Source organism: Ranitomeya variabilis, chromosome 5, assembly GCF_051348905.1.
Source record: "Ranitomeya variabilis isolate aRanVar5 chromosome 5, aRanVar5.hap1, whole genome shotgun sequence".
Taxonomy (NCBI): Eukaryota; Metazoa; Chordata; class Amphibia; order Anura; family Dendrobatidae; genus Ranitomeya; species Ranitomeya variabilis.
The window spans coordinates 290,006,668-290,020,763 of NC_135236.1; the positions used below are offsets into that span (position 1 = coordinate 290,006,668).

General features: G+C 41.8%; 1 protein-coding gene across 2 annotated transcripts in view; it reads right to left on the bottom strand.

Annotated features, from left to right (window-relative positions):
- The window catches only part of EXOC4 (exocyst complex component 4), a 605,068-nt gene that overhangs the window by 489,867 nt on the left and 101,105 nt on the right, over positions 1 to 14,096 (bottom strand). For both annotated transcript variants that reach the window (XR_013215715.1, XM_077264444.1), the window contains exon 7: positions 10,660 to 10,834. Coding sequence is in view for 1 of the 2 variants with exons in the window: in XM_077264444.1 (XP_077120559.1) it covers positions 10,660 to 10,834 (175 nt within the window). In the remaining variant the exon portion in view is untranslated. The remainder of the gene's footprint in view (positions 1 to 10,659; positions 10,835 to 14,096) is intronic.

Below are 14,096 nucleotides of genomic sequence, written 5' to 3' on the forward strand. Positions count from 1 at the left end.
ATCATTTCACACAAAACTCCAAAAATGGGCCAGACAAAAGTATTGGCACCCCCAGCCTAATACTTGGTTGCACAACCTTTAGCCAAAATAACTGCGACCAACCGCTTCTGGTAACCATCAATGAGTTTCTTACAATGCTCTGCTGGAATTTTAGACCATTCTTCTTTGGCAAACTGCTCCAGGACCCTGATATTTGAAGGGTGCCTTCTCCAAACTGCCATTTTTAGATCTCTCCACAGGTGTTCTATGGGATTCAGGTCTGGACTCATTGCTGGCCACCTTAGAAGTCTCCAGTGCTTTCTCTCAAACCATTTTCTAGTGCTTTTTGAAGTTTGTTTTGTGTCATTGTCCTGCTGGAAGACCCATTACCTCTGAAGGAGACGCAGCTTTCTCACACTGGGCCCTACATTATGCTGCAAAATTTGTTGGTAGTCTTCAGACTTCATACTGCCATGCACACAGTCAAGCAGTCCAGTGCCAGAGGTAGCAAAGCAACCCCAAAACATCAGGGAACCTCCGCCATGTTTGACTGTAGGGACCGTGTTCTTTTCTTTGAATGCCTCTTTTTTTCTCCTGTAAACTCTATGTTGATGCCTTTGCACAAAAATCTCTACTTTTGTCTCTTCTGACCAGAGAACATTCTTCCAAAACGTTTTAGGCTTTTTCAGTTAAGTTTTGGCAAACGCCAGCTTTTTTATGTCTCGGGGTAAGAAGTGGGGTCTTCCTGGGTCTCCTACCATACAGTCCCTTTTCATTCAGACACCGACGGATAGTACGGGTTGACACTGTTGTACCCTCGGACTGCAGGGCAGCTTGAACTTGTTTGGATGTTAGTCGAGGTTCTTTATCCAACATCCGCACAATTTTGCGTTGAAATCTCTAGTCAATTTTTCTTTTCCGTCCACATCTAGGGAGGTTAGCCACAGTGCCATGGGCTTTAAACTTCTTGATGACACTGCGCATGGTAGACACAGGAACATTCAGGTCTTTGGAGATTGCTCATGCTTCCTCACAATTTGGTTTCTCAAGTCCTCAGACAGTTCTTTGGTCTTCTTTCTTTTCTCCATGCTCAATGTGGTACACACAAGGACACAGGACAGAGGTTGAGTCAACTTTGATCCATGTCAACTGGCTGCAAGTGTGATTTAGTTATTGTCAACACCTGTTAGGTGCCACAGGTAAGTTACAGGTGCTGTTAATTACACAAGTTAGAGAAGCATCACATGATTTATCGAACAGTGCTAATACTTTTGTCCACCCCCTTTTTTATGTTTGGTGTGGAATTATATCCAATTTGGCTTTAGGACAATTCTTTTTGTGTTTTTTCATTTAAGACAAATTAAATGAAGATAATACCAAAGAATTTGTGTTTGCAATCATTTTCAGGAAGAAACTGAGTATTATCTGACAGAATTGCAGGGGTGTGAATACCTTTGGCCATGACTGTATGTCCACCATAGGGGCTCACAGTAGAGAAAAGCATGGTGTACATTAATGTAGCCCTCCATATTGGAGAGTAGTGTCTGCTGCACTTTCCTATACAGTTAAATCTTATACTGCCACATATTGGCCAACTAAAGACTGAAAGAACCCACTTTTGGCCTTGACCTGGTGAATGGAGGCATATGGGCTCTGTAGAGTGTATGTTGGGAAAAGCTCCAGACATATCCTGTAGTGTAAGTGCAATGGTCACCTAGCCTAACCCTTCCTCCATTATATCAAAGGAAGGCGATGGGAGAGGAAGGAGTAGGGATCCCGTCATTTCAGCAGTTGGACCCTCATCTGATTACATCAATGATATGATTTACACTTCAATTTTTTACTAACTCACTGAGCCAGCATGAGAGTTCATATTAATGAGTATTCTGTACACTTTATTAAGAAAACCACTTATTTCTCATTTTTATTCCCAGCACGGGCTGTTTTCCTACCTGGCATGTCATTCTCCATATCCCTAGCGCTGAATTACACGGGCTCATTGATAGTTCTACCAGGTCTCATTCACCAAAAGGCCATGGCGAGTTTTGCGCTGACAACTGAGAGCTTAATTGTGTTGTTCTGTGAACCATGAATATTCATTGCAGCTGAGCAACAATTAAACGCTCTGTCACCATGCATGTAAAGCAGAGGAGAGGGCATGTCGGACCTGCAATCTGTCAGCCTGGCTGCCATAAGCAAAATGACAGAGCCTTAGTGATGAGGAGTTAAGCCATATGAAAGGCAATGTTTATCCAGAAGGAGGGTTACAGTAGGCAGTGAGCAATTAAGAACTCCTCAGCCAGCAAGGATCTGGCGGGAGGTGTTCTGCTGCTAATGCCAGTTTGCCAGTCTACTACCTCGCAGCAAAAACCCAGAAGGACCAATGTCAATTAGTGATCAACACATAGGACCAACGAGTCAAAGGACAAGTCAGTGTGCAGTGACTGATTCTCAATCTATTGCAAGAAAAGAATGGTTAATTACTGCAGTGAGCCTGTGCCACTGTAAGAAGACACGCTTATGTCAGATGTCCTACACGTCAGTGCAGATCTGGCCGCTTGATATGATCTGCTACGCAAGAGCAGCTTAGTCTGTTGAAGACTGCACTGACGCATTTGTTAGGCTCCCCAGTGCAGCGGTAACTCATCACCAACCTGTGATCGCAATGAGGGGCACTAATGGGCTTACAGAGAGGGCCCATTCCCTACACGAATCACTTACTTTCCACATTTGCTGTTGACTTCAGCACAGTGGCTAATGTGTTAAATGGCTAGGACCAAATGCTCCTCCGAGCCTGACTGTTAAAGTAGGAGCTTTAGCGGTCTAACTGATAAAGGAGCATTTCCTCGTTTTTTGTAGGTGAGCCAATAAAAATTAGTGTACTAATATCCGCAGTTTATTGCCAGAATTCCAGAAATGTGGTGAAAAAAAGAACAGCAAGGGGTTGCAATAACAATTATGTTACCACAATATCTCCATACATGAACTTTATTATTTTTATTATTATTTAATCATTTTTTAATTATTCCAGATGAAAAAAAGTACCGTATGTTTTTTTGTGGTCTAGCAGTAAAATGTAATACTAAATTGTGGGAAGACCTCTTTAAAGGGAATCTTTAAACAGGTTTTTGCTACCCCATCTGAGAGCAAATGAAGTAGGTGCAAAGACCCTGATTCCAGCAATGTATCATTTATTTTACTTGGTGCAGCAGTTTTTATTAAAACCTGTTTTAGTCGGCTGCAGATCTAGCAGTTCTCTGAATGCGGAGCTCTGCATAGACCCGCCCACATCACCGATTGGCTGCTTTCAGTGTACACTGTACATTGATACAATACTGCCAATCAGTGGTTGGGGCGGGTTGACTACATGGCAGCAATTTTACTAGTCCTCTAGTGATATTCTCCTGCTGATAAACAATGAGTTCATGAAAACCATACTAAGCAGACTAGTAAGTGATACATTACTGGAATTGGGGTCTCTGCTCCTAAATTATACTGCTCTCAGGTTGAGTAGCAAAAATCTGGTGACAGATTTATTTTAATAGATTGTGGTATTGTATATGTAGATAGCACCTTAGCCAATGATGCCCAACTAAAGGCCAAAGGATAGCAAAAAATATTTGGCAGGGGAAAGCAAAATCAACCAGTGTAACAATCCTCATTAAAAGATCAGGCTTGATCTTTCAGGTGCACAAAGTACACAACCAAAAACAAAAACCAGCCCCACTATATCCTGCTGACTTTTATGGGAATAATTGCGTCTTTTCCATGTTCAAAAAGTTTCACTGTGTGTGGGTCTATGCTGACATTCATGTATTGACAATACGACAATACTGGCGTCTTTTCATATCTCTGTATAAGTGTTACCTCCAAGTGTATTTGCCAAAAATGAGAACAGCTCTCTGCGGTTCTGCTTTTAAAATGTGTTCCTGTTTCCAAGGCATTAGATGTACCACGGAACACTGAAAACCTGAAAATGATTATCAAAAGTGGCTCAAATTTGACATTACCCAGAACTGGATGTCCCTCAAAAAATTATGAAAAGACGAGAAGAAAATTGGTCTGGGAGTCTACGAAGAGGCCTTCACCAACATTAAAGGAGCTGCAGGAATTTATGCCAAGTGCTGGTTATGCAATGCATGAGACAACAATCTCACATTCTTCATATGCTTAGCCAGTACTTTTTTTTTTGTTACTATGAGCCTAAAACTATAATAAGCAGATAGTTGCTGGCAGAGGCAACTACCTGCCTGTTGTAAACAGAAAAGGCTCCAAGCGATCACCGACCGCTCCTGCCAAGAATTCAGCTATTCCACATCAGCAGAGCAGCTCTTTTTCTGAGCTGCTCAGCAGATGGGACATGCTTCCATCGTACTTCTGAATGACATCTGGCTTCCTGCAGTTAGGCAGTGAGGCGTTGGCTGTCAATGAGCATGGCATCAGCAGTCATACCCCATCAATAGAGCATAGCAGAAGAGAAAACGCTGCTCTGTCGATGTCCACGTAAGCCAATGAACTGCCAGCAGAAGCAATCTGTGACGGCTTTGTGTTGTCACAGATCAGTGTTGGGCACAACAGACAGGTAGTTAACAACTACCTGCCTTTTATTTCTTAGGCACATTGTTTAAAAAAAAAAAATAGTCCTGCATAACTCCTATGGGTTATGGAGGAGAAAATGATTAACTGTTACAGTCAAAGCTGCAAAATTCCTTAAGGCCTCTGCTAAAAAGCTTAAGATGAACAGGAATTTCACCTTTCAGCATGACCATGACACTAGGCAGACCTCCAAATCAACTAAAGAATGGCTTCAGTGGAAGAAGATCAACATTTTGGAATGGCCCAGCCAAAGCCCTACCTGGATACAATTGAAAATCGATAGGTAAACATGTAATAGTGAATGAGACAAATCATCTCAGCAGCAAAAAAAACAAGAGCTGAGGACACCGAGAACTGAGCAGTAGAGGGAAATATCTTACATTTAGGGGTATGTGCTCACAACATCTTTTACACACAGGTGAACCTGTCGAGTTTTCCCAGGAGAGAGACACTTCACTAAATGCTGCCTTTTTTTGCCCTAAGCATCTTTTTTTAGTTAGTACCAGAGCACTTTGTCGTTTTTGTCCGTCAGCGTTTTTTTAGCCATCCAATTGGCTTGTAATGTGAAGTATAGAGCATCTTCAGAGCTGAAAATTCATGAAGAATGGTCAGGTAACTTATTTTGGTGTCTTTGGAAACCGGATGTGGTTAAAAGAGGCTCAAAAGACTGAATACATAAACAGCAAGTCTACTTTTTATAGAAATGCTTATATTCCTTTTGTTTTAGCATTCTCTGGGTGCTTTATCAGATGGGTTTCGGAGCAGATCCACCTGAATAAGACATTGTGTGCACAAACCCTAAAGGCAGTATACAACCAAAAGGCCTGACAACCATATCTCCATTATCCCCTTACACACTGGGCTCAGCTTCCTGTAGGAAAAGCAAAATAAGGTACCTCTGACAGCGGCTGATCTCCTTAGGAACATCGTGATTAGAGATGATGAAATGATACATGCAAAGCCTTCTTGCTCCATACCCATTAGATGGCTGGTGGTCCCATTTACTAACTTTCTGGAAATGTATATGGCCAGTATAGTTTCAGAGTTTTTGGAGTTGAATGCAGCCATAAATCCATCGAGTTCAACTTATAACCCAACATATTAAAGGGGTTCTCCAGGATTAGGAGGACAAGGCACTTTTTCCCCAAAATAGCACTACACTAGTGATGAGCGAACGTGCTCGGTTAAGAAGTTATCTGAGCATCCTCGGGTGCTAACAGTGCCTTCAGGGTGCTCCAAAAATATGTTCCTGTCCCCGCGGCGGCATGTCTCGCGGCTGTCTGACATCTGCAACACAAGTGGGGAATGCCTAACAAAGAGGCAATCCCAGCTATGTACTGTGGGTGTCGAACAGCCGGGGACTTGAACATATTTTTCGAGCACCCGAAGACACTGTTAGCACCCGAGGATGCTCGGATAACACCTTAACCGAGCACGTTCGCTCATCGTTACAAGATGTTAGTGGTATTGCCATTCTATTATTGGGTTGTGCCATAACGTAAGATGCAGCTGATGGACAGGTGTGGTGCGGTTTCTGGAAAAAAGCAGTCATGGCCTTTTAATCTGTTTTCTAATAATGTCATCTCAGTGAATGAAACTGAAAATCGGTCTTGTGGCGATAAAGTACAGCCATTGCGCCTGCCAGCATCCATGTACATGACATTTTTTACACATCTCTTCAAAGGCGGTCATCAACAAGTGTAGTTACCATCATCGGTCTATATTTTCAATCACAAATAAAAACTACTAGAATGAGTAATTTTGCCATTTGCTCTTCTAGTATATTAAATATGATCAGCCTTCATACTCAAGCTTTCCTTCTGACAGCAGATAATGTCTGCGCCCAGAAGAAAGGAGGTTTTTCTATTAATTTAGAAGGCAAGATTCAAGCCACCAACACGGAGAAAGGCTCTAGTATTTCATTACAGAAGCGCAATGATGAATTTAAAGAGAATGAGGAGTATCAGACATCTGTTTCCTAGGTGTTCCTGCTGTTTTAAATCATAACCATTCTTTGGCGCAGCATATTTTTATACTCATTCTTTTGAAACATGGAAGCTAAGCAAGCAGAAGCCAATGCTGCTGCAATAAATAACCCAGAAAGCTTGATTTGTGCTGCGGTGAGTACATTAAAGCCAATTATCTTCAGAAAGAAATTGAATAAGGAGGCTGCATATAATAAAAATGACAACCTGGGCTTGTCTGAAAAACATCCTGCAATTTGTATTCGATGTGCATTACTTGAGGAAAAAAGTAATCACTTTAATTAAGAACATTGGAACACAGTTCTAAGTAAATTAGGGTTTAATTAAAAAAGGAAAACATTTACAGAAACCGTTACTGCCACGCTTAGTGATAAAACAGTGTAAAGCATTAACCTGTCCCAAATTAAAAGGACTTTCCTGCAGTGGAGGTTGCATTAACATTACTGACCATGTCTCCCAATGAAATCATGCAAGAAGATAATTTTTCCAACTTAGCAAAGTGTTACACTAAGCGATTTTACTCTAATAACACAACGGCAATTGCTGCTAACAGCAATTTGGTTCTGCGGATCGAAAGAACTGAAAAATGCAGTTCTACTGAAATCAATTGATTCTGACAACTAGCTGGCACAGGGAGCAGACTATATGTTAATCTGGAATTTGAAACTTTTTCTTTTTTCCCCATTCGCTTCATGCTAAATTTGAAGATTAACAAAAATGAGGTCAAAAATGCAAACAAACCAGAAATTAAAACGGTGGCTGCAAATTAAATCATGGAACAGAATTAATTATAATGTATCAACCAGTGTTTGCTGGGCTTTCTTAAAGGGGACCCATCACCAGATTTCACAGGCGCATTATTGCGAAACATTAGCGACCTTAAGGTACCGTCACACATAACGATTTCGTTAACGATATCATTGCTTTTTGTGACGTAGCAACGATATCGTTAACGAAATCGTTATGCGTGACAGCGACCAAAGATCAGGCCCCTGCTGGGAGATCGTTGGTCGCTGCGAATGATCAGGACATTTTTTTGGTCGCTGATCACCCGCTGTCATCACTGCATCGGCGTGTGTGACGCCGATGCAGCGATGTCTTCACAGGTAACCAGGGTAAATATCGGGTTACTAAGCGCAGGGCCGCGCTTAGTAACCCGATGTTTACCCTGGTTACCATTGTAAATGTAAAAAAAAAAAAAAACACTACATACTCACATTCTGATGTCTGTCACGTCCCCCGCTGTGTCAGCTTCCCTGCACTGACTGTGAGCGCCGGCCGTAAAGCACAGCGGTGACGTCACCGCTGTGCTTTACGGCCGGCGCTGACACAGTGCGGGAAGCTGACGGTGAGGGACGTGACAGACACCGGAATGTAAGTATGTAGTGTTTTTTTTTACATTTACAATGGTAACCAGGGTAAACATCGGGTTACTAAGCGCGGCCCTGTGCTTAGTAACCCGATGTTTACCCTGGTTACCCGGGGACTTCGGCATCATTGGTCGCTGGAGAGCTGTCTGTGTGACAGCTCTCCAGCGACCACACAACGACTTACCAACGATCACGGCCAGGTCGTATCGCTGGTCGTGATCGTTGGTAAATCGTTAAGTGTAACGGTACCTTTACGGTGAAAACTTTATTTTGAAAAACTGGCCAGGGACTCGGCGGAGTAGTGTGAGGCAGATCCCAGGAAGTCATTCCCTGTTCTGATCCTTCTAACTGACAGGTCTCTCCCAATGTTTATCTATAGTGGGAAGAGGATGGTAGTGGTAGTCTGCACTGCTGTGGTTCAATAAAGGAATCCAAAAACGTGGTAATGGTTGATAATGCCTTTTCTATACTTTGAGAAAGGCACTCCGAAATGCATTGGTATTAAGAAAAAACAAATCCCAAGGCTCTTCATCCAGCAGTGCCAAGCTTCCATTTTTGCCATTATACTTCTGGAGGAGCCATTTCCTCCAGCCACGGGGCAGCAACAGTGGCTTTCCACAGTTTGTAGATGTTGTGCCTGTACACAACACCTTCAGTTGGCCCAACTTCGAAACATGTAGACAATAAACCACATAATCAACCATTACCATGCTTTCTAGATTCCTTTATTCAACCACAGCAGCGCAGACTACCACCCACATCCTCTTCCTATTTGCTCCAAGCGGCGGAATCTCCCAACCTGAGGATACTGCAGTAGCTATAAAATCCTGATTTCTCAGTGGGTTAAACAACCGTTAAATAGATCAGACGATTCCTATATCCCTCACCTCCCCCAATTTATCCAGCGGATAAGACTATCTGTGCTTGGTGTTCTCCGATCTCTTTCTATTTGTACATAAGTAGAGATGTCAGTCACCTATAAGAGGGGTGGGAATAATCTGCCAGGGACTTGTCTCGGACTAGTGATCCGAGACATATAAGCTCTTGCTACCCTTTCAAAGTATATTTTACTCTAAAATGCCGTAGCATTTCAGAATAAAACATTTGTGGCGGCAATTGTGTTCCCGGTATCGGATTCATGCTGTTTGTTCTTCGGGCACCACAACTCTGATGATCGGTTCCTTGTAAGCTCGAACTATTGGTCCCCAAGAACACAATGATTCCCCCCCACTTTTACAATAAGGCAAACTAACATCAGCCTGATCAAAGATGCTTTACAAGACGGTAAAGAGATCTAAGGTATATTACAATCCTGGAGAAGATTTCCAGAATTGGTTACCGGCTCCTACACCCCTTCTTTGAGGAAAAAAATGGCATTAATGGTTTTCAGGGATTGAAAACATTATTTAGGGGGTTAAACTGTTGTAATAAGATTGAGAACTAACAATATAGGTGTACTATGTAAGAGACACTACCTCTACTGCCTTCTTGCCATTTAACTTATTTTTCAGTTCATTCTAAGGAAAATGCAAAATACACATCTCGGCAAATTAACAAGCTGTTGACAGATCTAGTTATGGGTTACATTTTTCTAAGTTTTGTATTTTGAGAGTATGGTTATGGATGGAATATGGTAAATAGCAGTTTATGCTCAAGCCTTGTCCTACCCTACTTATGTTGAAATAGAAAAGTACACCCATAATCTGTAATTTTCCAAGATAGGAAGAGCAGGTCTTTCATCATTCATGTATACAAGATACATAGACACTCTGGTCTCGCCTCCTCTCTTTCTTCGGGATGTTAAACAATTACGGAGCTAATGCTTTCCTTGCAAAAGGAGAAAGCATTACTACACAGACGTAATAACACTCATGACATATTGACTCCGTGACGTTTTATGGAAAGTTAAGAGAAATCAATCATATTAAAAATGAGGCTATTTAAACTGAGTAGTGAAAAGATTTTCATTTGATGGATAATCCATTATTTTTTCCTTCAAATGTAAAAAATAAAATAGGGTTTTTTACTAAGATGGACAAAAATTGGGTCAAGGGGAGTAAATAACATGAAATAACATAAAACAACAAAAGGTCCATTACTTCGCTGACAAATCCCCTACTACTCCTCCGCTGTACTTTCGAAGCTCTTCACCAGTGTGTTCAAGTCTTTGCGTTGATACCAAAGTGGTTGAGCAGAAGTGGCATGGAATTCATTAGGTAATTAGTGGTTCGTATGATATTTGAGAAAATTTGCTCCCTTTAGCCTATTTCAAACAAACTCAATTAAAGAGTAGAATAGAATAGCACTAGAATAGCAAGTCTTAGGAATAGGGAATAACTTGCTGATCAAGAATCTGTAACCCCAAGGACACCACTCTGCAATGTCTCATCTTGAATGGAGAGGTAGGGTGCATGCTGGGCCTCTGCGCCATTCCATGACCATGGAACTGACTGAGAAAGCCAGGTTCAGTGCCCTGCCATTTTCTGCAATCAATTAGAGAAGGAATGGAGCAGAGGCCGAACATGTGCCCTGTCTCTCCATTCAAGAAGGAACTTTGCAGAGCCCCACTTTTGGTATTTCTGCATTTCTTGTGATAGGGAATAGCTTGCTAAATTGAAAATAACTCTTTAAATCAGAATAGACATGGAAGCTGTCACCCTACCCTACAAAAATATCTATGAAGGCACATTAAAATCTAGGGGAATGTGAGCTCTAATCTAAAATTTTACCTGGATAACGGTTTGAATCTTCACCCAGACCTCGGCCATGTCATACAATTTAGTGTCACCATCTTGACTTGTGGGAGAAGCCACAGTCTCTTGCAGATATCCCAGGACTACAGAATGAGCTGATGCCACTGCATTAAACTTATCAAACAGAAGCTCCAGAAGTTCCAGAAGAAGCCTGATGGAAATAATGGTAAAACAGGTTAATATGAAGGAGTTTAGAATCAAATGAACCATTTCTTTATTGTTAATAAAGCTAGACAATCCCTACCAGAAAGGAAAAAGTCCTCCAGCACTTGATGAATACTGTCAGGGTAAAGTTGGGGACAGTACACCCATGTATTGATAATAAATTATGAGTGTTGGTCCTTGACTCACTCTGTTACTGTTTCTGCTATAGGCTGGTAAAAAAGTGATATAGTGTGTGGGTGGAAACGCTGTCCGCATGCCAGGTGTCTATTACTCTTACACTGCGCAGCAGCGGTTATGTAAGTTAAAGTCTTATATGTCAGTACTCAAGTGCAAGCATATTATTCTTTGGCCAACAACCCTTCAAAAGAGTCATTTCTATTAGTCTGGACTTACATTAATACATACTTTGGCAACTTTTAATTTCTGCTAACATTCATGTATGCCTCACAATAGCCAATTATTTAATAAGGGACTGAGTTGGCAGTGAATATTCATTTCTCTTACCGCGAGCAGGTACAGCCGCAGCCGCCGGCTTCCAGCACACATCCTGCTTACCTTCCCTGCGCACCCTCGCTGCATCTCGTCCCGGCCGGCACCAGCAGCTCTTACGACCGAGTAATCGCGTATCCCCCACTCATTAAGGTGATGAATATTCACATAAGGAGGCATACAGGGACGGAGAGTCATGCATACAAGGACAGGGATGAGGAGACATGCATATAAGGATAGGGGATAAGGAGCCATGCATACAAGGATGGGAAGCCATGTATACAAGGACAGGGATGAGGAGCCATGTATATCAGGGTGGGGATGAGGGTCAATGCATAACCGGCTTATACTCAAGTCAATAAGCTTACCCAGTTTTTCGTGGCAAATTTAGGTGGCTCGGCTTATACTCGGGTATATACGGTAATTTGTATAAAGCAGCGGCAAAAGTGCACTGAGGTCTATTCTCACAAGAGAAAATCCTCCACTGTGCCAATAGGATTTGCAGCAATGCAGAACAGTCAATAGCAATAAGAATCATAAGACTTGGGAACCAGTACGATCTTATAGAAATGTGACTGGTGAAAACAGCCACAGGGACATTGTAATCTAAGTATAGACTAGAGAAAAGAATAGACAAAGTCTGTAAATGACAGATGACCTTATTAGAAATGACTGGAACTCTTCAACCTAACCACCAGAAAAATAACATATTCTAACATAACTACGGACTGCAAATACAGACCCAGACGAGACCCCAAAATAAATACAGATCTCAGGCAAAACCACAGGGGAACAAAAGATACCAGAATAAGTACATACACCAGGGACAAAGAATAAACACAATCTCAGTACTCGGTTTCCCTAATTAAATATGGAATCTAAAATATACACACACACACATACATATATATCTGAGATCAGATCGCAGATTATAGACCCATTCGTAAATAAGGACCTCAGAATAAACCCACACCGCAGACTATACCACAGAACACAGACCCGTTGAATAATTACAGACCATAAAACATTCCCCACCCCCACAAAAAATACACACCCCAGATTAAATTATAATATTAATACAGACCACAGATCAGTTTCCAGTCTAAATTCAGGCCCCAGGTTAGATCCCAAAATATACATTTGGGATGGCTACATGTAACAGTTTTATCATGTTTTTTTCCCAAAATTGAGTAATTCCATGTAACTGTGATATACAATAAGAGTATGTGCACAAAATAAGTAAAATTTCAGCATCTCTTAGCAAAAAAAAGCAGCTGCAAAAATGTGCGGTTTTGGTGCATTTTTGCCCTGATGTTTTTGATTGATTTGAGTGAAGTCAATGGTGAAAACGCAAGGCAAAAATGCATAAAGAATTGACAACTGACAATTATTTTCTGCATCAAATCTGCAAGTCAAAAATACTTTACGTGTGCATGACACTTCAGGTTTCTCATTCACTTTGCAGTCATCTGGTTTTGTCACTAATCTGGACAGAAAAACTGCGACAAAAATGCACCAAATCACGAGTGCACACAGCCAAAAGGTTTGAGCTAGCATCACAAATCTATATTGCGGCAGTGCACCTTAGACGGTCGCCCAATCCTCATCTACCCATTTCAACATATGAAAAAATAGGGGGCTGCAGGCTTACAATACTAAGAATTTTTTTGCTAACATGGGAAGCACATACAGTCTGCACAGCAGCTGTAGAAATAAAACAGTAGTACTTGATTAAGTCCTGAAGCAGATTTATTAGAACTAAAAGAAAAAAAGGGGTCTTGGTGTACATAGCCTTTATTGAGCAACATGCAAGGAAATCACCTTGAAAGTCATCCCACAACCCTACATGGGCAGAGCTATTAGATCTTGTATTATCATACTGTATACTACCATAATGGTTTGTAGGGAGATGCTGGTAATAAGTTCAAAAGAAAATATGTTTTTGGGAGTTTTTTTCTGTCACACATGACAGCACCAAAGAGAAAAGGGACCAAACCTTCAAGAACAGGAGAGCTGCAAAATAAACAGGGCGGCGCATCTCCCTGCACCAGTTGGCTTCTTTGAGAATGCAGGGTTATTAAAAGACCCCTTAGACGGGAAAATTGACACTTTTCTTTAAAGGTACCCGGGAGTAGTCAGCAGAGGCACTGAAACTGGCCATAGAAGCAACTTGTAAGGCCAGATCACTTATGGTCTTGTTGAATAGGTTAGAAGACCAGCTGAGGGATAAATCACCTTGAGACTCCATCTTGGCCACACTCCCAGTAAAGAAAGGGGAGGCGGCCTTCCGGTCAGATGCCTCGGCAGCTTAAGCTAGATTGGCAAGGTCAGCAGCGCAATCTAATGCAGGCCATAGAGCTGTCTTGTTAAAGTGCTGGCCAGGGAAGTTGTGCTCTCAGGGTACTTATTTGGCACAGCCCTGAATGATATGCTTGAGAAGGTAGGGGATAATAAGAAAGTATTCCAAAGATCTCCCTTTTCATCCTTCAAACAGTCCTTTCGGAGGAAAAAGTTCAACTAAAGGAGAGTGGTCAGAAAACAAATTAGATGGGATGATTGCTCCAGAAATAGTAAAGGATTCCTTTGAGGCGGTCCCTACCAGGATAGAAGAAAAACCTCCAAGTGACTTTGTTCCCTAGGTGGGGGGTGGGGGGGGGAATTCTCTCTCTTCCTTCCAACCTGAGAGAAAATTTCCTCCAGCATCTGAATCCTCAATCCAGCAAAATCAGGGTTGAGGCTGGAGTTTCTACAACATCCAC